We start from the raw sequence: 22,213 nt of genomic DNA, 5'->3' as shown, positions 1-22,213 counted from the left end.
AAAAAAAAAAAAAAAAAAAAAAAAAAAAAAAAAAAAAAAAAAAAAAAAAAAGACAATATCAGAATAGCATATAACACAATTGAACCCCTTTTAATTTATAATATATAATATCATTGTCAAACCTTGAGGTTCTATGACTTTTAGTTTGTTTAAGATGGAATCAAATTTGTAAGGGTATAGAAGCACCTGTCTTCAATCAAGGGTCGTTTCTTCCCTTTCTTCTCACCATTTACTCCATTTGACGCAACCTTCAAAATTTACTATTAGATCATTGATCTGATTTAAGAAATCACAGAAATTATTGTTTTCATAGATATAACTGTTACCGAGCCATCCTTCCACTTGATTGTTGTTCCAGTAATTTTAATTGCCCCGTCTTCAAAGAATGTATATGTCTTCTCTAGTTTTCTATCTTCAAAATAAGGATTCTCATTGAAATTCTGCAATTTTAAGCAGTTTAGTGACAGATCATTATCACATTCTGCAATTGAGGGAAGATACCAAATAGGACAAAAAAAATGTAACATGTGAATGATGCAAACGGACAGATACAGCATAAGTCGAACAAGTTAGATGAAGCTTACAAGTATGATGGAATAACCCAGCTTTACATCCTTCTGATCCTCCACTTTAAGAGAATCTAAATGCCTAAAGATCTGCAACAAGAATAAGAGATCAACAGTTATGGGACAATATATTTGTTTGCAGTTGATCATTACAGAATCAAAAGTCACTTTGAATTAGGACTTCAAAATAAATTGGAAATAGAAAGAAGTTGCATAAGTATCCATTTTTCACCCAAGCCACAATCGGAGTTTCAATAGATTAAAGAAACAAACCTTTTGATCTTCTTCGGACAAAAGATCACAAAGTGCAGGATGACTCAAGAACTGCAAAAATCAAGCATGTGCACCAAAGGAAAAAAAAAAGTAAATAAACTAAGTGGCTGCAAAAGATAAGATGTAAAACGTCAATAAATAAACAGATCACTCACAGCAGTTAACCAGAAGTCTGGAATCGTCTTGATAATCTCATTCCGTCTCACGTAAACAGGCCACCTTATCTCATTATATTTCTGTTCAACTTCCAAAACTTTGTCACCTGCTTCTTCATTAACCTGTTGGATGCCAGAGGTACAAGAATAAGATCCAGTCTATTTATTGAATATTGAATTATATATAAGAAATTGCATTCATGCCAAATGGATCAGGCATCAGCAGAACATAGCCATGGTGAACGTCTTGTACACATTGCCTATCAAGTCCTAGATTTACACTCTTTTTTAGAAGACTAAACAAGATCTCAGATCCTTTGACCCAACACTGGACCATTCATAACCTCAAATTGGGAGGAGCTTCTACAGAAGTTGGGAGTCATATCTAACATTAATTGTAATAAAACACATGGAACTCTTCTCCATAAAAGTTCAAAAAATTGCAAAAAAAAAAAAAAAAAAAAAAAAAAAAAAAAAAAAAAAAAAAAAAAAAAAAAAAAAAAAAAAAAAAAAAAAAAAAAAAAAAAAAAAAAAAAAAAAAAAAAAAAAAAAAAAAAAAAAAAAAAAAAAAAAAAAAAAAAAAAAAAAAAAAAAAAAAAAAAAAAAAAAAAGATATATATATTTGCAAAAGTTGAAAGCAGGAAAAGAATATTAACATAGAGAGAGAAAATGAAATTTTGAATTCTTGCTAAATGTTTTTATTAAAGTATATTTGGGGTTGAATAAATATGTATGTATTTTGATAAGAAGCAACAGTTCAGTAAGGTAAATGAAAGAAAGAACAAGAACCTCAACAAGAAAACATGGTGGGGGTATGGGAAATCTACATCTGGATACTGTACACAACACATTAAACCACTCCTTGGCAAATAAATAAACAAATAAAACGAGCCTATCAATGTGAATAAAAATTTCATTGGCAGTCTGTTCGATGGAATTATTCCATCCAAGTTTTTTTTTTTTTTCTTTTTCTTTTTCTTTCCTGAAAGGAAACACACTTCTCATTGATGGAGTGAAAAGTTAAATACAAGATATAATTCCCTAGCATGAACTTATAGAAAATGTTGCCCAATTAGACGTAAGCATATAAATTTAATAACAATAAAGTACACAAATGTTGACATATACCATGTTGGACATTATGATTCTATTTTCATTGCTTACATTTCAAGGTTTTTACATGTATCGCCTCATGTTAGGAAAGTATGAAACAAAGAAGAAGAGATATGATTGATGTTTGAGAGAATTGAATTCAACCTTATAAATGCATAACAGAAAAAGAAAGGGGAAACATAACCATCAGGAGAAAGAAGAATCTGGCATGTGGTTAAATTCTATCAAAATAGTATCTCTATTTAGTACTTTGGTAACAAGATTGCGTCATTTTAATAGTAATAAGATGATTCGACCTACTTGTGTCCTTGTATCCGTTTCATATATAACTTGCCTTAAAAATCACAGCAACATTCAAGAAGTGAACGCTTGCGAAATATGATGAGCTATTCACCCTAATTCTTTGCAATTTTGGCAAGAGTCAAATCCTTGCCAACTAAAAACAAGGAATTGAGGGAAAGTCAATGATATATAGCTCAGGGCCCAGAAGCTCGAAGTACTTTCAAACAGTTGAGAGAAGATTGAAATAAAGTGGTAGTTTAGCATGAGATTTGAACAAGATAGATCTTACCTAGAAATTCTTGTAAAAATCTTATTTTTAACTCAATACAGGTTTAAATATCTTTGTTGTATGTCATAGGGCATCCTTAGTTGGCATAAAATATAAAATTTTAGGATAAAGATTGTTAATGAATAATTTAAATAGCTTAAATCATTCACCGCCTCGAACTTTTAGCTCAGAGTATTTAGGGTAAAACTTGATAGTTAACAAATTATTTGAACCAGGAATGCCGTCAATGCAACATGAGCATAATTCAAAACGCCTAAACCCCCCGTATTCCATAGAAGAATCAGAAGCCAACAAAATTAGCATAAATCACACCGTTCCACCCGTTTGAAACTTCAACTCAGAAGCATTACCAAAAGCTCTGTAATCCATGCGAGTCTCGGTCAAATACCATTTGGAAAACTACCCCATATTCATCAGAATAAATATGTAAGAAGTCCAAAAGGCAGCAAAAATCGGTTAACAGACACCAGTTAAAGAAGCAAGAGAATTAAAAGTAGGAAACAATAACAAAAGCCATCGTCCTAGATAATTGAGCTAATGTATCCATGAATCAAAATATGAACCCCAAAAACACAATTAAAGAGCAGAAAACGCTAATTTACAGTGGTACCAGGAAAATGCATGCACAAACCGAAACCTATAGTCATACATGTGCGGAAACAACAGTGAAGAGAGGGAGAGAGAAGAAAGGAGGTGACCTTTTCGAGCTCGTCTTGAACCTCCTGTAACTTCTCGATACATTGAACGAGCTCGACGTCAATATGATCAGAGCCGTCGTCCTCAACCTTGTCGGCGGGCTTGGACTTTTTACCCTTTTCGGCGACCATTTTAGCGGCGGAAACCTAGTTGGGGGAGAGGAACACCCTAACTTGAAGATGAAGCGAAGAAAAAGGAGGGAAAAACAGAGAGGGAATAAAAAAGTTTGGGGCCAAAAAGAAAGCGGGAATCAGCTAATGAAGTGGGAGTTTCAGGCTGAGGGCGGCTGCTCTCTATTTATATGGAGGGACGAACGACGACTATGTTCTGTTTCCCGTTCTTCTCCTTTTGTTTCCTATTTTCTTTTTTCTTTTTTCTTTTTTTTAAATAGTAGAAAAAGATAGAAAACTAAATTATTTATAAGAAAAAAATAAAATAGCAATCCAAGCTTTTTAATGGAAAAATGTCAATAAAAAAGTTAAATCGAATATATGCCGTCTGAAAATTGGTATGGCGTTAACTCTCCGTCAAAAGAAGCCATGGATTCTGAATTGGGCTCACGTGTTTTTTTGTATTGGGCTGCTCCCATTTTGGGCCTTGAGAAGCCCAAATTTTTTTTAATTATAATTTCAATGACAACACTCGGCTTGTACTCTCAAGACAACCCATGCTAAATTATAATAAATTATAATGGCGTTGGTACGAAACCCTGGAAGTATTAACCATTTACTTTGTCTCTTGCTTTAGGGAGGAGAGGATCGACCTATCAATAAAATTCCATAATTATAATCAGAGGTCTCACATGGGTTGAGGGGAACGAAGCATTGCTTATAAGATTGTGAAAACTTCTTTCTGGCCGATGCATTTTAAAATTTTGAGGGAATGCCCGAAAAGAAGCCGAAGAGAACAATTTATGGTAGTAATGGACTTAAGCTCTTATAGTTCAAAGACAAGAACTAAACTAAACACGAGAATTTGGATCCATCACCGATATTTTATCTTTACATGAACATTTACATTGATACTAACACAAGTTAATAGTTGATGCTTCCATGGATGCCTCAGCTGGACAAGCTGAGTCCACCCCATCATCAAAACTCACCACATTTCATCCAATTACAATTTGAATCTTGCAACTCGGCAACTTTCCATAGAAAGCTTTAATTCTATAACACAAGATTACCTCATTTTACCCAAAACATTTGCTTCCATTGCTTTTCTTCTTCTACTTCTCCATTTGATTCCAAGTTGAATGTTGTAATGGTTAGGATGTTCTTCCCAAGACTCTGCTGCTACCTTCGACTTCCTATTGACTTTCTTCTAATATCAGAGGCAGCTCCAAACTTTGCCCTCCTCTCTTTATCTTTAAAATAACTTTGTCTCCAGCGTTGTACTCATCCAATAACTTGTACAATTCTGCTTTGTTTCTTACCTATAAAGAGATGCAGAACCTTATACTCTCAAGACCCAATACCAACTTTTTTAGGGACATTTCGTTGTTCATGTAATTAGACAGAAATTATCTCCCAGTTTAATGCAGCGGCTGGAAATGCAACATTTGTTTGGAAAGAATGAAGAGCTCACCGGCTTGTTATCAATGGCGGTGACGATGTCCCCGAGTACTATATTGCCTGCAAAACCTCTGGTGGTGGGTAATAGTCCCGCTTTGGCTGCAGGACTATTTGCAGGAACCTGAGGAGTAAAAATCATGAATGAAAAGAGTATCTCATCTTAAGTTGACGAACTTTATGCATCTTAGAAGGAAAAGAAATTAGTCTGGGGAATGTATACCAGTAGAATTAGAGCTCCATCACGAACGTTGAGTTGATTAGCGATCAGGTCAGGAGCAAAATCTACATTTATGCCAGCCCGAATTACCTATATCAAAAATCAGAATCTTAAACCATGAATTGTTTAAATCGAATAGAAATAAGACAAGCTTGAATCTTGTTTAGCAACTTAATCCTACTCTGCCAAATTGGATTAACTGAGGAACAATCTTGACTACGGTTAAAGATGGGATTGCAAAACCAACCCCAGCTGATGTTCCTGCAACCATAACAGAACAGACTAATGTTAATCACATCCCTAATCTTATTTTTGAACAGTAGGGCAAGGAAAATATGAAAATCACAACAACTATCCTGACGGCGAGATCACGACAGGAGAGGAGAACGAAGCATTCTTTATAAGGGTGTGGAAATTTCTCCCTAGCAGACGGGTTTTAAGAACCTTAAGAGAAAGCTCAAAGAGAACAATATCTGCTAGAGGTGGGATTGGGCTGTTACAAATGATATCAAAGCCAGACAGCAGGCGATGTGCCAGCGAGGACGCTGGGACCCAAAGATGGGTGGATTGTGGGATCCCACATTAGTTGGGGAGGAGAACGAAACATTCTTTATAAGGGTGTGAAAACTTCTCCCTATTAGACACGTTTTAAAAACATTGAGGGGAGAAGTGTGAAAGGGAAAGCCCAAAAAAGAAAATAACTGCTAGCGGTGGCCTTGAGCTGTTATAGTGGCATTATGGCAAGAATTCAACCGAGTGTTAAAAATATTGAATCAACACTTGGCTGAAGAAAGATGGAGCTTACCTGTTTGAGTAAAAATAGCAGTATTAATACCAATTAAGTTCCCTTTCGAGTCGAGTAGAGGACCTCCGCTGTCAAAGATACAGGAAAACTTAAGCTTCTTGATGTCAACGTTAAATACATATGGTGGTATCACTTTCATCAATCAAAGAAAGGAATAATAAGACAGGCAAGATTTCCCAGGAGAAAGAATGATGAAATCTCAGAATAACCTATTCCCAGGATTAATAGCTGCATCCGTTTGGATTCCGCCCCCAATGGTGACACCAGTCTGACTAAAAATGTCACGGTTTAGTCCACTAATGACTCCAACGGTGAGGGTATGATCAAAACCAAAAGGATTTCCAATCGCCAAGCATTGTTGCCCCACTTTAAGAGAAGATGACTGCCCCACCTTGATTGGCCTCAACAACTCATTTGAGGCATCCACCTGCAAGAACACGGGCGTTTATCTCATACTTGTTTAGACTTTTGAGAAATTTTATTTCATATAAGAATCAAGATCATTCAGAATATGAAAAAACAAGGAACAAAAGATAGAGTTTTGAGGGATTTTATGTCCAGACAAATCAGAGAATGGATGAGCTATGATAATTCACAAATAAAAGACTCAGCCCAAACTTGATCAGAGATACCAATAATCATTCAAAATTGCAAATTCTTGGATAAACCATGAAGCAAAAGAATTTAAAGCTAAGAAGCCTTGCCTTCAAAACAGCAAGATCCTTTGTACGGTCTGCACCAATGAGCTTGCCTTCAAAATTCTTCTGTATCCTATTCAAACACAGAAACTGAGAAAGTAAATACCTGTTGTTCATGAAAATAGCATATCTGTGTAACTTCAAGTGTCCTCACCCATCGGATGCAAGAATATTAACACGTGCAACAACCTGCCCAGGACTCGGATTTCTTGCAAGAGCACTAGCAATTACTGTTTAGTAATAAAAAGCAAAGGCTATGAGGATATGTTGAACTTCTTTCTGAATCACAGTCTAAAGTTGATTACATGAAACATTAGAAATGTCATATTTTGGTAAACAACGATGCAAAACTTAGATGATTCAATCTATTAGTAACTCAATGTAGCTATTTTTTGATGTATGCAGTGACCATTATATAATCTCTCACCATGATAATTTGTTACTATATGTCCTTGATCATCCCAGACTACTCCCGAACCATTTCCTTCAGGAATCTGCAAATAGGCACGGTAATGATTACAAAATGATGGTCTTACGCGAAGGTTGATCAGTATAAGAACACGATAAACCACTTGGAATATGCTAAGAACAACAAGAGCCATAAGTTTATTGCTCGATTACCTCAACCATGCCAGTTACGTTAAGTTGAGGACGCAAAGTTACGTCGAAAATATTGACAACAGAGTATGTATTTTTCTCGAACAGTTGGACAATTCTTTCCTGTCAATCACATAATTCTCGTTCATACACTATTACAATAACAAGGACAACTATGTTCGAAAACAAATCAGTAGGGTTTAAAAGAAAACCTCTGTAGGGAAGAGTGTTCCAGAAGGGAAAATTGTGGGAGTTACTTCCTCAATGGTTACAGAAGGATCTCCCAAAGCTTGAGCTGTAAATACACTACACAACTTTGTTATAAATAAGTTATTTTGTCACAAGTGCATCGAACTATGAACAGACGTGATAAATACTACTTAGTTTAAATTAAGAACTATGCTTCTTAGAACCCTCAATCAAAATTTTGTACATTCCATGCTGAACGGAAGACTTATACATGGTTTCAGTTTTAAGACTTGACAAGTTTGCTTCACTTACAAAAATGACAAAAGATTACATTAGAGATGAGAATGTGTAATAGCTCAAGCCCACTCCTAGCAAATATTGTCTTCTTTGGGCTTTCCCTTCTCTGCTTCCCCTCAAGGTTTTTATACGCGTCCACTAGGAAGACTTTCTACACTCTTATAAGAAATGTTTTATTTCCGTCTCCAACCGATGTGAGATCTCACAATTCACCCCCCTTGGGGGCCAACGTCCTCGCTGACACACCAGCCATTTGGGCTTTCCCTTCCCGGCTTCCCCTCAAGGTTTTTAAACGCGTCCACTAGGAAGAGTTTCCACACTCTTACAAAGAATGTTTCGTTCCTCTCTTCAACCGATATGGGATATCACAATCCACCTCCCTTGGGGGTCCCCTCTCCAACCGATGTGGGATATCACAATCCACCTCCCTTGGGGTTTAGGGTTTTTAAACGCTAAAAACCCTAAAGTTTTTAGCATCCCTTGGGGGCCAGCATCCTAGCTGGCATACCGGACGGTGTCTGGCTCTGATACCATTTGTAAAATCCTAAGCCCACTGCTAGCAAATACTGTCATCTTTGGGCTTCCCCCCAAGATTTTTAAACGCATTCACTAGAGAGAGTTTTCACACTCTTATAAGGAATGTTTCGTTCCCCTCTCCAATCAATGTGAGATCTCACAGAATGTGTGTCAACCGTCACAACCACTCTTCCCTGAAAAAGCATAGCTAGGAGCTTGCAAGCAGCTCGGAGACTCACGGACATTATGAAAGAAAACATTTCTCGATGACAAAGAAACTAATATAAACAGGACGAGTCCAATCGTGAACAAAATGCACTTCATAGAGCAGAGCATAAAGCTGTGAGAAAAATACCTTGAAGGATATGCCCAAGAACTCAGGAACAAACTAGCAAATAACGTCCGCCGAGTTGTGAAAAGAAATTTGCTGTTAAGTACAGAACCCAGATCCCCAGACACATCGCCCGCACTCCTGAATAATCAGCTAAGAAAATTACAAACTGAGAACTAAAACATATGAATCCGAATCAATAGGTAAACGATGGACAAGTAATTTTGATCAGATAATGCAATGGCACAGAGATAAAAGGAGAGCAAAACAACCTTCGAATGGAAATGGATTGAGCAGTGGTGGGATTTGAAGTGGAGGGTTGAGAAACAGAAGACACGCCATCAAAGCATAATTCCCGCCTTCCCAAGAAATGGGGAGTATTGCATGCCAGAACTTGCATTTCTAAGAGTTAAATTTAGAGAGAAACAAATCAACCCAAGGGAGCAAGAGCAAGACTAATTTCACAATTTCGAAATGGTTCCTCACTCAAATATCGTCATTGAATCAGTACAAAACAGGGAGATTGTAAAATGCCTCCACTAAGATTAATTACTAACCTGAAGAAGAACTCTAACCAGGTGCGGCAAAATCAGAGACGGCGGTGTACTCCAACAACCCAATAGAGAGGAAGGGCCGGCGACGATAGATGGAGATTGAGAGGCAAAGTAATGGGAGGCTCTTCCAGAGAGAGTGTACTCTTTATACCTCTTCTTCGTCCATGGAGGCTATGGAACTGTGGAGCTGACACAATCCACAACCAACCACCCAGGATCAGCCAATTCTCTCTAATAAAAAATGGATTGGTTTCTATTTGGGGATTATGATTTAATTCTACTTTGATATTAAAAACACTTTTCTAGGGAAACGTGATTTTTTTTTTTTTTTTTGGTTTTGTAATCACTCCAAGCTGAATAAAAATATATGCAAGAGAAAAGTTTGAAGGACTTTTATAACCATTAGAGCTTAAAAATTAAACTTTTTTTAGGGGGAGATTTTTACTCCCTTATAATGATTCTTCCGTTTCCTTCTCCAACGAAGTGGGATGTCACAGTACACACTCCCTTAAAAGCCCAACGTCTTTTTTGGCACACAAATCAATGTCTAGCTCTCACAATCTACTCCCCTTGGGGGCTAACGTCTTTGCTGGCATGCCACTCTGTCTGGTTCTAATACCATGTGTAACACTCCAATTCTAATACCATTTGTAACAGCCCAAGCCCATCGCTAGCCAGTAGTATTTGCTTTTGCCCGTTACATATAACAGTTAACTTTACGGTTTTAAAACACATCTATTAAGGAGAGATTTACACACCCTTGTAATAATTGTTTCGTTTCTCTCTCCAACTGACATGAGACTCACTTGTTTGTAAAAATATGATTTTTGTATTTTTTTTTTTCTCTCGGTGTTCGATTCATGTATTCATATGCAGGTAACCTACCAAGTAACATATATACACATATACCCAATTACTTGAAAAAATAAGAAGTAAAATGAAAATCACATTTAAATGAAAGTAGTCACGAGTAGGTAGAGAAAAACGATGAAGGTTGTATCCTAATCTTCCCGGTTTGAAAAGAAATACACGTCAATTTATGGCGACACCATTTCAATTGGTCAATAGAAATGGTTTGCATGTTAAGAACTCTTCCCACCAACGTCAAATCCACCATAGCCAAGAAGTAAGCTTCATCATCTGGGTCATCTTCATCAGAGGCATCTTTACAGTTCTTCAATCTCCATGTCTTTCTCTGTATCATCTTCTTCAATTTTCTGTCCTTCTGCAACAAACAACATGAGTATTTAATGCGTTGAATGTATGTATGAAGTTTATATTAAATGGAAGTAAGTGACCAACTTTTTGAAGATCTAACAGAATTTGGTTTAGAATGTTGGAATATGCAGGGCTGGTGCGTTCTTGTTGTTGTTCTATAATATGAGACTTTGAAGTTGATGATATATGGGCGAGTTTATCGGCTCGGATGAATTGCCAGAACACTCTTATACATTCCTGCAATATCTCAATAACCCTATCCATTTTAACGCCATCTTCCTCCTCTATTCTTCCTGTCTTCTTCTTGTCTTTCGCTTCATCTTCTGCAATCAAACACAATCTTACAATTACTTCATTTTGTTTCATAATTTGATGCTGTGCTAATAGTATAAATTAATAAAAATATTTCTAAATTTTATCTTCAATTTTAAAAAACAATTTAAGGCTATTTTTAGATAAAAACTGAATTTTAATAAATTAAAACCTAATTTTGAAGTTTCCAAATTCTACTGGAAAAGTCAGAGTAAAACCATGAAAGCTTATGTTCAGAGAATATCATACCATTGTGAGTTGTGTTCGGTATTAATAAAATTTTTGCAATATTAAAATCATTTTTGAAACGTGTTTTTTAATTAATTATTATTTGGTTGAAAATATGAAAATATTGCTGAAATTATTATTATTATTATTTTTTATTTTTATAGAAAGTGCAAATCTCTAGATTAAAATTTATAAGCATGTATTTAATAGATTTCTAAATTATAAAAAATGTCTAAAAATGTTTCAAATTTTCATTTATTTATTTTGGTAATGTTTAATATGTTCATTAATTTTAAAAAAAAATTGAAATAAATAAGACGAAGTTTAAAATATACAATAAAAAGTTTAAATATTTTTTAAGATACTTTTTTTAAAGTTTAAATATGTATTAAATATAAAATATATATATATAGTATTTGATTTAACCTAAGATTGTGTAGGGTTAAATAAAGAAGCAAAAGCAGAAGGAGACAACATTTGACTCACCTTGGAGCAGAGGAACTTGCAGAAGCTTTCTCCTACCAACACGACTTCTAGCATAATATTCAACTCTCGACCCTTCCTCCAACCATTCAGTCTCCATAAATCTCTGTATCGACACTTTAAAATGCTCAAATTTCTCTGCAACTTCATTGAATCTGTAACTTCCATACCCTTCTCTGCCGCTAATCTCCAAAGCTTTCTTGTACTGCCACACTATAAACTCCCATGAAACCCACATTTGCACCACATAAACCACCTCCAATTCCCCTTCGATTCCTCTGTTTTCCCATGTTTTTGCTTCGCCTTTCTTAGCAGGCCTGCACCCACACAGCCCTTTCGATGAAACAGACTCCACTAACCCCTTCGATTGCTTCATTTTCCACTCTGCAAACCAAAATCCATGCGGGGTTTATGAAACAAACAACAACTGAATGAATGAATGAACGAACTGACCTTTTGCGATTTGGTGATTTAAAGTGTCGTATTTTCGCATCTTTTCTGTGTATTGCTTGTGGAATTCGTGGAGTTCTTTTCTTATGCCTTTGCGATTCAATCTTTCTTCTTCTTTCTTCCGTCCCTTTGAATCTTCTTCCATGGCTATTGGGTACTCCGATTCTTCAGGAATTGAGGGCAACCCAGATTCGGATTTCGCTTTGGCCTTCGCCTTCATAATCTCATTTTTCAGTTCTTCTATGAAGTCCTGATCAAAACTCCCGGATATGGCTTCCACAGGATCATCAAATTCATTATCATCTTGGATTCTGATATCATTGCTGCATCGCAACCCATTTGGGAGAAAAATTTCTGGGTCTTCTCGGGGACAAAGATCCAAATCCGTGTCAGAAGTTGAAGAACTCGAGTCATCAAAATCGTTCTCATTTGAAGTTGCATATGCAGGTGGCTCAACATTCTGTGTAGTAGTTCTCAGAAAATCCTCGTACGTTGGAAACTTAAAGCTTAGAGATGAAAATGGCGTTTCTTCAATTCTATCACGAAACAGAGGTTGTTTATTATAGTATTTGAAGAAACAGAGGAGGAGCGGGAACAGAGCACAGAACAAGATCAAAAGGGGTTTCAAAAGAAGATCCGAAAGATCATTAAAATTTCCAGAAAACTTCATTCGTGGAGGGTGTTGGAGAAAACAGAGCAAGTTTGTGTACGATTGGAGAAGAACATGTTTGTAAAGCAAAAGCTTAGACATTTTCGGAAATTTTTGAATCAGACCATTTAGGAAGATGAATCTCGTTTTTGATTCTCATAAATTCTCATTTAGCTTCATGAAAATGGAAATTATCAAAGACTTGTAAGCCTTAAAATGATATTATATGGAAGAAAATAAAACTTTGGTCTTTTTAAATTTGAAAGTGGAAGAACAGGGAAGAACAGGGCTGTGTTGTGGTAGCCATATATGATCAGTCATTTTCATTAACGATTGACTTTCTAAATATACTTTTAATAACAGAGACTAAACTTTAAATAATAGTTCATAAAATGGGTTTAAGACATTCTTTGTTTTTATTGGATTTAAAATAATCAAATTGCATAAGAAAATTATGACTCATAAACTTGTTTTATATGCTTCACATTTTTTTACTATTTAAATAAAAAAAAATTAATTAAATAAAAAAGAACCCCATTGGATTGATGCATATTTAATGAGTCTTAATTTGAAAATTTTAATTCTAAATTTTTAAAATTTTCAATCATACTTTTAAATTTTTTTAAAAAATAAGTTTAAACATTTAAAATTTTCATTAATACCATTCTTACCCTCGTCATCAATATTATATTTCAAAAATATTCGTAAAATTTTAAATATATATTTTTTATTTTTATTGTCTATTGTTCTATTAAAATACAAAGGGTATAAGCAAAGCAACTATGTCGTCAGCAATTTTATTAAAACGAAGATAGAAATGTAATATAATGTTTATTAGTTAGTTGTTAAGGAAATGAAAGAATTAGGGTTTTGCCTTTTCCACCCACTCTCGTAATTAAAAGATTGTGAGGGGATAAAATATTTTTTTAAGGATTAAATAGAGCATCAACGATCGAGAAAATGTGGTGCATCTACCTCGTATTGCATATTAAGAATCACGAACCTTAATAATAGTATGATATTGTCACGAACCTTAATCACGAACCTCTTACTTATAAATATGTGAACAACGGTATACCATAAAATAAATGTACCTAAAAACATTAGAAATATACATTTTTTTTTTTAACATGTCTCCCTTATTAGCAGCATTTAATGTTCTTGTGCCTTCTTGTATACAAAAATTATAGAGGTGAACATTTAAATTCTATAAGAAAAGACAATGTTTAAAAGTGCTTTTGGAATTGATTCTAAGATTATTATAAAACATTATCAACTTCTTTTGTGTTTGTGTTTGGTAAAATTAATGATTATTAAATTTGTTACACTCCCTTTTTTAACACACTACTTCATTTACACCCGTTTTTAAATTCATTCTAATAATGTAAACTTTTAGGAGTATGAAAAAAATAATAAAAAGGCGAAAAATATTTATGAGAGGAGATAAAATATTAATAACAAAAAACGACTCTATAGAAAGAAAGAAAAGCAACCATTCATGATTATGTACAACTATTCACAACTATTCGTGAAATAATATAAATACCCATCAAATTACGCATTTTTTTAATTTAAAATATAAAAAGATGAAAAAATATATATATTTTTTTAAATGTATACAAGAAATTATTGCACATTTGCATTAAACATATAATTTATAAGGTATGAAAATGATATCTTGGAATAGAAGCATGAAATATTTAGTGATGAAGAAAGGGACTATCATTATTTACCTTTATAGTAGAGTCAGCTAAGAAGGGCCATTATTATTCATTACACGTTGGGGATTGAAAAAAATAAAAATTAATAAGAAGGGTTATTATTATTATTATTATTATTAAAATTATTAATCCACAGGGCTGCCACATTGAATACAACGCGGTTTTTTGCAGCAGCTGACTTGGGGCATGCTGCTGCTGCTGTGCTTGTAATTTAATGCTTCTTGCTGTCACCTTTTGACTCTTTGCCTTCCCCTTTTTTCTCTCTTCTATTTAAGCTTCTAAACGCCATGGAAGTTTCAACCTTTGTAGAAGAAATTGGAAGGCTAAGGATATGGGGAGGCCTCCATGTTGTGATAAAAATGGTGTGAAGAAAGGACCTTGGACTCCTGAGGAGGATATTGTTTTGGTCTCTTATATTCAAGAACACGGCCCCGGAAATTGGAGGGCCGTTCCTGCTAATACAGGTTTGTTAATTCTCTTGTCAAAACAGACCAGGTCGGTTAGCTCGGTTAGCCGTGAGTTTGAGTTTGAGCTTGAGCTGTGTTTGTTAATTTTTGCAGGGTTGCTTAGATGTAGCAAGAGTTGTAGGCTACGATGGACGAATTACCTTAGACCGGGAATCAAACGGGGTAACTTCACTGATCAAGAAGAGAAGATGATTGTTCATCTTCAAGCCCTTTTGGGGAATAGGTATTAATAATTTTAAGTTGTTTGATGTATTTGTTACTCATGAGTTGATAATTTATGTAATTTATGTGATTTATGGTTGTTTAGATGGGCGGCTATAGCTTCGTATCTTCCGCAAAGAACAGACAACGATATAAAAAATTACTGGAACACGCATTTGAAAAAGAAGCTAAGGAAGGTTCAAGTGAGTTCAATGGGGCATTTTGGAGATGGGTTTTCATCATCTTCATCATCAATGCCAAGAGGACAATGGGAGAAGAGGCTTCAAACTGACATTAGAATGGCAAGACAAGCCTTATGGGAAGCTCTCACACCACAAAATTCAACTCCTTTTGCTGAAATAAAGCCTTCAGTACACCACAAAGTTCAAGCCACGGGCTATGCGTCAAGCACTGAGAATATAGCCAAATTGCTTACCGGGTGGATGAAAAATCCACCCAAGACTACGGCGGAGAGATGCCCAAATGGTGGTAACTCCGGCGGCGGAGCAGATGAATGTGAGGATAATATAGGGTCGTTTTTTAGATTTGAGTGTTTTGAAACGTCAAAATCTAATTCGGAGGAAATGAAGGCTGATCCTGATGTTCATGATTTGCCACTTTCTATGTTGGAAAAATGGCTTTTTGAGGAAAGTGGTGGAATTCTTCAAGGAAGAGAAGATCATTGCCTTGATGATATTGGATTCTAGAGGGACTATTTTTTCACATGTCCTTTAAATTTATTTAACTCATTCAGATTTCAGATCATAGTATAGAGAATGAATGTAAATTCCTTATTCATGTTCTTATTTACTTCATCAATCAATTTATCTCTTCTTTTAACTCTACACTTCAATTCCCATGCATGCTAATATTAGATCGATTGAGAAGTTAAATGATGTATTCTCGATTAAGAAGTTAAAAATTTGAATCGTTAACCCTACATGCATGTGTCTAGAAAAACGACAAAAGGGTTTGATTGTGTTCGAGTGTTTTACAGGTTGGAAAAGAAGTATAAATAAAGTACGTGCTGTAAAGGCATTGAAAAGAAGCATAAGGTCTCATGAGAATTGTTGCCAATTAAATGGGATTTAGAACACAGAGAAAAAGAGGTTGAGAATTTGTCGCATTTTCCAAGTTGGATATGCAACAACAAAACTTAGCCTTAAATTTCTTGCATTTTTTTCTTCTTCAATGAGCTGTTGCTAGCATGGACACCACAGGATTGTAAAACGCTCGAGTTGTTACTTTACGTTAAGATAAAATCAACAATCATGAGCGAGATATTATATTGAAGATTAAAATATTTTTCGTGGTCGAGATTTTTGAGTCACATGTCGCTCGTAGCTAATGAAGTATCATGTGAGGGGAGTTAATATTCTTTTGCATGTGAAGCTTGTAAAGATACAATGGGATGATGCCCTAGTTTGGGAATGAACTGTGATGGAGCTGATGGTAATTAGGGTTGAGCCTTAAAGATTCAAAATTATTGGTGATTGATACCAATATTTTGTTTATATTTGTGGTTGAGATGTTTGATATTTTGGAAAGAGGAACTCATGTGGGTGTTGGAGAAGGTCATTGTAAGGCCACCTCATGAGTCATTAACTGCACCATGTGGATTATGTAAAGACAAAACGCCAATTTGGGATTGCCAATTGACAACACACATCCACTAAACATTTCTGTCCAACACTTTGTTGACATAGGTAGTAACTTTCAATTCTTTTAAGATTTTTTAGTTATTCTATTATCATAATCGCTCCCATTTGCAATACAGTATCGATTCATTTATGTACCTTTTTTATTTGAGTGTCAGATGGTAAGATTTGTATATATTTGATAGTCAAATAATATGACCCGTTGATGTGTATACAATTGAGTGTAATAATATACATTGTGTTAAAGTTTCAACTGACATATCCTACATCATTGACATTGTTGTTCCTCACGATCTATGGATAAACATTACACATCTTCATGAATCGAGCATCGCTAGTAAATATTGTAATAATTCAAGTTTACCATTAGTAGATATTGTTCGCTTTAGTCTGTTATGTATCGCCGTCAGCTTCACAATTTTAAACGGCGAGAATTAAATAATTATAATGGAAAATCCATAGTGGGACAAAATGATGATGAAATGTTATTTATGTGGTCTATTTTAAATGATGTGATCATTTTACAAGTTAACAAAAAGTAGTAAATAATTAATAAACCTCAACATATGAAGATAAAATATTAAAAAAAATTAATAAACATGCCAAGCCATTACTCATTTACATCTGGCATCATAAATAAAAGGTGCATATCATCATATAACTTTGTTATGATTTGTTAAAAAACGTGTCACTCATTAATAAAATGTATATAGATGGATGTATGGATGATGTTTTTAATTAATACCCATGTTCCCAGCATTTTCGGACGACCTAGTCACGGTACTTATTCTGCATTTTTCTTTCTCCACTATTGACATGATTAAGTTTAGGGCAGAACACTGATAACATGTTAGAAGAACACGACTCTCCACAATGATATGATATTATCTACTTTGAACATAAGTTCTTATAACTTTGTTTTGCGCTTTCCCAAAAGGCCTTACACCAATATAATTATAAACCACGATCATTCACTAAATTAGCCAATATGGAACTTTCATCCAACACCCACAAACCAACAAGAGTCATTACAACATGTTTTGTCCTCACTCACGTGAGTCATAAGAAAATTTTGAAGAGGTCACCGAACATAAAATTGCTCAAACAAAATGACTTTCGATTCCTTGAAGCATTTTTTTAGTCACGTTTGTCTGAAAATCGCTCTCATTAAGATGAGGTCTTGGTTCATTTATGTATGTTTCTTTTATTCGGAGGGTTAATTGGACATGAATACCAGTAAATTTAGTGCTTGATAGGTGCAGTAAATATGAAGATAATTGATGAATGTGTAAAATGGTAAAGAAAGGGTTTTCAATTTGTAGACAGACATGGCGATGGAGCAACATATAGCAATGGTGTCATTCAAGGAAATATAGAGATGGGCCTACGTGTTGTATGGTGAAAAGAAGAAAAAGGGAATCTTTGCAAATTGGAGTAGCAGCTTAAAAAAGATGAACAAATTTTGATACGCATTGGACAGTGACAACAATGCTTTAAATCTAACCCTCTTCATACCATCATTACTCGCTTGCTTTGAATCAAAACATCTTGTGTTTATGTAATGTATTGGGAGATCATTATTTCCTTTGCTTTTTTGCATGATAACGTGTTGTTATTCTTTGTGCATGAACCAAAACTAAGTGATGAAGAAGGAATAGGAGTGGGTTGTAGTTTAGAATCAAGCCAACTGTCCATTTCCATGCAAAACCCATATCAAATTTCTTGCAAGAGGGGTGACATATTCGTCTTTCGAATTCACATCCACCCTTGTCGACAAACAATTTATTAGATATTGTCTACTTTGACCCGTTACATATCGCTGTCAGTTTCACGGTTTTAAAACGAATCTGTTGAAGAGAGGTTTCCACACTCTTATAAAAAAGATTCTCACACCACTTGAAGGTTAGTTCCTCATGGGTACCTCCAAAACTTCAAAACCTAACTTTGAATCACTTTCACTCCCCCAAACACTTCACATGGCAAAATTTATGCTCACGATCACACTTTTTCATATGAATCATTGTAACAGCCCCTAAGCTCACTGCTGGCAAATATTGTCTTATTTGGACTTTCCCTTCCGAGTTCCCCTTCAAAGTTTTAAAACGCGTCTGTTACGGAGAGATTTTCACTCCCTTAGAAGAAATGTTTCGTTCCCCTTTCCAACCGATGTGAAAACTCACCATCATCAACCAGTTTTTGTTTAAATTATGTTTGGAAGTTATGGTTCGTGTTCATTTAAATTTTAAAATTTGTAGATCTTTTGTTCCATAAAATCTAGCTATAGTGTATCATTGTATCATTGTAGCATTCTCTTTAATGCTTCAAATCTTGTCTAAGCAAATGGATAGCACCAGCCAACCAGAAAAGATAGCAACAACTTCTCTTCAATAGTGGGTTATGTGTTAATTGAAGCTTTAATCAACTTTTAAGTACATTGTTAAACAAAGTTTCCACTACAACAACCAACATGATTAGATGTGTGGGCCTTCCACATTGAATATTAAAGCAATATTACCAAACAAATTCTGCCATAAACACATAATTCAAATTAAAAGAGATATGATGGAAATAATTCACATAACTTTTAATCCTGAGATGAACAAGGAAAACAAAAGCAAAATACATAATCAAGCTCCATTTGAGGGAGATGAAGAACAATCACACACAACCTCAGTTCCTACTTGTCTTCTATGGAAGTTCCGGTGACAACCACAGGCAGCACAATTGAGTGCAGCGGTCGTCCCTTCGTCGCCGCTCGCCATGAATTCCCGACACCCGTCGACAGCATACCCTCCGACGCCAGCGGCATGGTTCTTTTGGCACTCCCCATATCTAACACTCCTTACTGTCAAAGATGAAGCCACGATGTCTCTTGAGCTTTCTTCCCTTCTAACTACAACTTGACGCTTCCTCATTTTTGGTAATGGGAGAGGAATATTTTTGTGTAAACTTATGAGAGAGCACAATTTTAAAAGCCATAACCCCCAAAACATAGAGTCAAAAGTTTTACGTTTTAAAAACAAAAACTTTTAGTGACATGTCATTTTCTCGTTCGTTGATTATATATTAAACTTTTCTTTCTCTCTGTTAATTGTTAATTGATTATATATTGTCTCCTCTTTATCAGCCTTATTTGGTAGGGAAAGGTTTCCACACAGTCGTGAAAAACGTTTGTTCCCTTCTCCAACTGATGTAAGGGAAAAAAAGATGCTCGTTTGGGTCAAGAACAGTTGCTCGAGATATCTCGAGGAGACATGTTTTTTGTTTTAAATTACGAACCAACAAGAATTCAAAAACAAAAGAGCCAAAGATTTGAAAATGAAGAACAATAATTCAAATGTAAATAAGGCAAAAAATTAAAGATGTTAAGAAAAGTTTTTGTTTCCACGTAGCTGATTGATTGGTTTAATATAGAATTGAACAGCTATGTAATAAGTTGGGTTTTGATCCTAATGTGTAATGTGGCCCCTAAATGAGTGTAAAAATGGGCAGGTTTTTTGTGGGGGCGTACTGCCGAAAATGATGCTCCACTTTGGCCTATGTACCCTCTCCTCCTCCCCCTCCTCCTCCGCAAACCAACCTTATTTCTTCCAACTGTTTGAGTTTGCTGCTCATTTTGAAAAGTTTTGATATCAACTTAGTAGAGGGGTGGATATATGGTAAGCTTTTGTCGAACATAGCCCAACAATTACGTTTTAGTGATGGTTTTTATATACTATACTTGGAAATGTACCTCAACATTCATTTATAATTCGTCCATTTAGACTATTAGATGGGTGAAAATTTCTATGTTGTTGAGGTATAAATGGTTAATGTTTAAAAGTTTTATATTGTCAAATATGGATATGTAATATATTTATCTACATTTATAACCTTCTACCTCAATTTTCAAAAAATGGTGTCGAGAAACGTAGAGTGTAATGTAATAGACAATATTATACCATTGTGAAGGTTCATAGTTATTAATATAGTATCAAAATCATGCTCTTAACTTATCTTCTGAAATTAACCGTCTCTTGTAGTACACCCCACCGACCAAACCATTTTTGATGCCATCACCCATTTATGTTTCCCAAAGCCTATTAACACATTGCCGAGGTGTGAAACCACTGTATAATATTTGATTCTCTTCCTTGGCCTTGAGGTTTTTCAAATCTAATAATTTAATTCTTTCTCGAAACTATTTAACTTAAAACATAAAGGTTGGGTTGGGTTGAATTTTTAAAATTATTGTGAAGATTAATAATATTTGATGTTTTTAACTAGTATTACCGATACATGGTGAATATTTGAAATTTGAATTTGATGACATTTTAGTTATTAATGTAACATATACGGTGAATAAGTACAATTTTTTTGAATAATTAAAAAAACTCGATAATCTAACAAAACCCAACCCATAATTAGAGAGTTGAGTTGTAAACTTTATTCGAGTTAGTTGATTACCGATTGAATTAATTCATAATTTCAAACCTAACTCAACTCAACTTGCATACACCCCGACTCGAATTTTAGCTAAGGCTAGAAGGGAATATTCCCAAATAATTAAATTCTAAAGACGAAGAAAGTGAAAAAATTAAAAAAAATCTAAAAAAATGAAGTGGGCCTATTGGGCCTTTTATTGGTTGGTTTTTTCTATAAAAACATTGGGCCATTTGTCTGCAAAATGACCGGCCCAGGCCCAATTCGTTTTCTCTGCAAAAGGTGTTAGTCGGAGCACCGAATTTACAAAAATGCCCTAATTTTGTGGTCCTTTTAATTGCATTAATGTCTCACTATTGTATTCTTACACATATGTTGGGTGTTTCTTCCACACCCTTCCATTTCAACCACTTCCTTAATTTTTCAAATTGGAAAAATTAAAAAAAAAAAAAAAATTCTCCAATAACCAAATATATATAAGGTAGGAGGTAGGTAAAATATTAATCCCCAATTATTTCCAACACCCAACTTTAAATAAATTCAAGTTTGACTAAGGAAAGGGAAATAATAATAATAAAAAAAAAAGATAAAAACTTTAGGGATGATATTAATATCGGACAATGATTTGCTTGCCCTAGGGCTCGATGATGCTAGACCCTCACCCATTTAGAATCCAATGAAAATAGACGGGTGTTTTTCTCCAAATGCCAAAACCACCCTTTATTAACCTTCTAAATCAAATATTGTATGTTTTGGCCGGTTACGTATCGTCGTCAACCTAACGTTTAAAACGGGTCTATTAGGGGGAGGTTTTCACACTCTTACAAGAATGGAAAGAATGTTTAGTTCCATTCTCGAAAGTTATCAAATCTCGCCCAAAAAAGTATTATTATTTTCTTGTTTTTCTATTCAGGTAATGATTATAAACGTGAGAAAGAAAAGGGTATTAGATTATGATGAAGAAATAAATCAAACAACATTATTCTAAACCCTTCTTTAAATGTAGATCATGTAGTAGCAAAGGCGGCGGCAGCAGCAGCAGGTACATCACTGAACCTTTGCACTTCGCTTCATTGAACAATAAACAATAATACCAAGTACCACCAATGATTGAAAATAGTAATATATATATAATTTAATTTAACTTAATTATAATTATCCCTTAATTAACGTAATCAGAATTTGGAAATGTGCACAAAATATAATATTCAGGCAATATTCTACTTTCTGCTGCTTTCTCCGAGACAGAAGATAA

The 22,213-nt window shown here is 34.7% G+C and overlaps 5 protein-coding genes across 6 annotated transcripts in view; 1 reads left to right on the top strand and 4 right to left on the bottom strand.

The window, feature by feature from the left end:
* LOC111486941 (NAP1-related protein 2-like) overlaps window positions 1-3,718 on the bottom strand; it is a 6,956-nt gene extending 3,238 nt beyond the window's left edge. Inside the window, exons 1-6 of the mRNA XM_023134109.1 lie at window positions 3,377-3,718; window positions 995-1,117; window positions 840-890; window positions 585-656; window positions 327-440; window positions 187-248 (exon numbers count right to left, since the gene is read on the bottom strand). Coding sequence (XP_022989877.1) covers window positions 187-248; window positions 327-440; window positions 585-656; window positions 840-890; window positions 995-1,117; window positions 3,377-3,505 — 551 coding nt within the window. The 5' untranslated portion in view covers window positions 3,506-3,718. The remainder of the gene's footprint in view (window positions 1-186; window positions 249-326; window positions 441-584; window positions 657-839; window positions 891-994; window positions 1,118-3,376) is intronic.
* Window positions 3,719-4,310: 592 nt separating this feature from the next.
* Window positions 4,311-9,405, bottom strand: LOC111486940 (protease Do-like 8, chloroplastic). The gene is made up of 14 exons (XM_023134108.1): window positions 9,153-9,405; window positions 8,868-8,997; window positions 8,620-8,736; window positions 7,475-7,568; window positions 7,287-7,385; window positions 7,093-7,159; window positions 6,820-6,895; window positions 6,672-6,738; window positions 6,177-6,394; window positions 5,968-6,035; window positions 5,344-5,423; window positions 5,166-5,252; window positions 4,959-5,066; window positions 4,311-4,806 (listed from the first exon to the last, which is right to left on the bottom strand). Exons 2-14 carry the CDS (start codon window positions 8,993-8,995, stop codon window positions 4,681-4,683), a joined length of 1,335 nt encoding a protein of 444 aa, XP_022989876.1. The 5' UTR covers window positions 8,996-8,997; window positions 9,153-9,405; the 3' UTR covers window positions 4,311-4,680.
* A 708-nt stretch (window positions 9,406-10,113) lies between these two features.
* LOC111487563 lies at window positions 10,114-12,648 on the bottom strand. The gene is made up of 4 exons (XM_023135012.1): window positions 11,844-12,648; window positions 11,394-11,774; window positions 10,452-10,690; window positions 10,114-10,374 (listed from the first exon to the last, which is right to left on the bottom strand). The coding sequence occupies exons 1-4, from the start codon at window positions 12,589-12,591 to the stop codon at window positions 10,114-10,116; spliced, it is 1,629 nt and encodes a 542-aa protein (XP_022990780.1). The 5' UTR covers window positions 12,592-12,648.
* A 1,782-nt stretch (window positions 12,649-14,430) lies between these two features.
* Window positions 14,431-15,713, top strand: LOC111486898 (transcription factor MYB30-like). Its single transcript, XM_023134059.1, has 3 exons — window positions 14,431-14,674; window positions 14,771-14,900; window positions 14,985-15,713. Exons 1-3 carry the CDS (start codon window positions 14,542-14,544, stop codon window positions 15,583-15,585), a joined length of 864 nt encoding a protein of 287 aa, XP_022989827.1. The 5' UTR covers window positions 14,431-14,541; the 3' UTR covers window positions 15,586-15,713.
* A 3,236-nt stretch (window positions 15,714-18,949) lies between these two features.
* Window positions 18,950-19,538, bottom strand: LOC111486901 (mini zinc finger protein 2-like). 2 transcript variants are annotated; one of them, XM_023134063.1, is made up of 2 exons: window positions 19,142-19,538; window positions 18,950-19,111 (listed from the first exon to the last, which is right to left on the bottom strand). In XM_023134063.1, exon 1 carries the CDS (start codon window positions 19,527-19,529, stop codon window positions 19,164-19,166), a length of 366 nt encoding a protein of 121 aa, XP_022989831.1. In that variant the 5' UTR covers window positions 19,530-19,538; the 3' UTR covers window positions 18,950-19,111; window positions 19,142-19,163. The 2 variants fall into 2 exon arrangements, with proteins under 2 accessions (XP_022989831.1, XP_022989832.1); XM_023134064.1 differs by having other exon boundaries at window positions 18,950-19,115; window positions 19,146-19,537.
* Between the last annotated feature and the right edge of the window lie 2,675 nt (window positions 19,539-22,213).

This window comes from Cucurbita maxima, unplaced genomic scaffold (genome assembly GCF_002738345.1).
Source record: "Cucurbita maxima cultivar Rimu unplaced genomic scaffold, Cmax_1.0 Cma_Scf00012, whole genome shotgun sequence".
Classification (NCBI taxonomy): domain Eukaryota; kingdom Viridiplantae; phylum Streptophyta; class Magnoliopsida; order Cucurbitales; family Cucurbitaceae; genus Cucurbita; species Cucurbita maxima.
The sequence above is the reverse complement of the archived record's forward strand: the minus strand, read 5'-3'. Positions and strand labels throughout refer to the sequence as shown.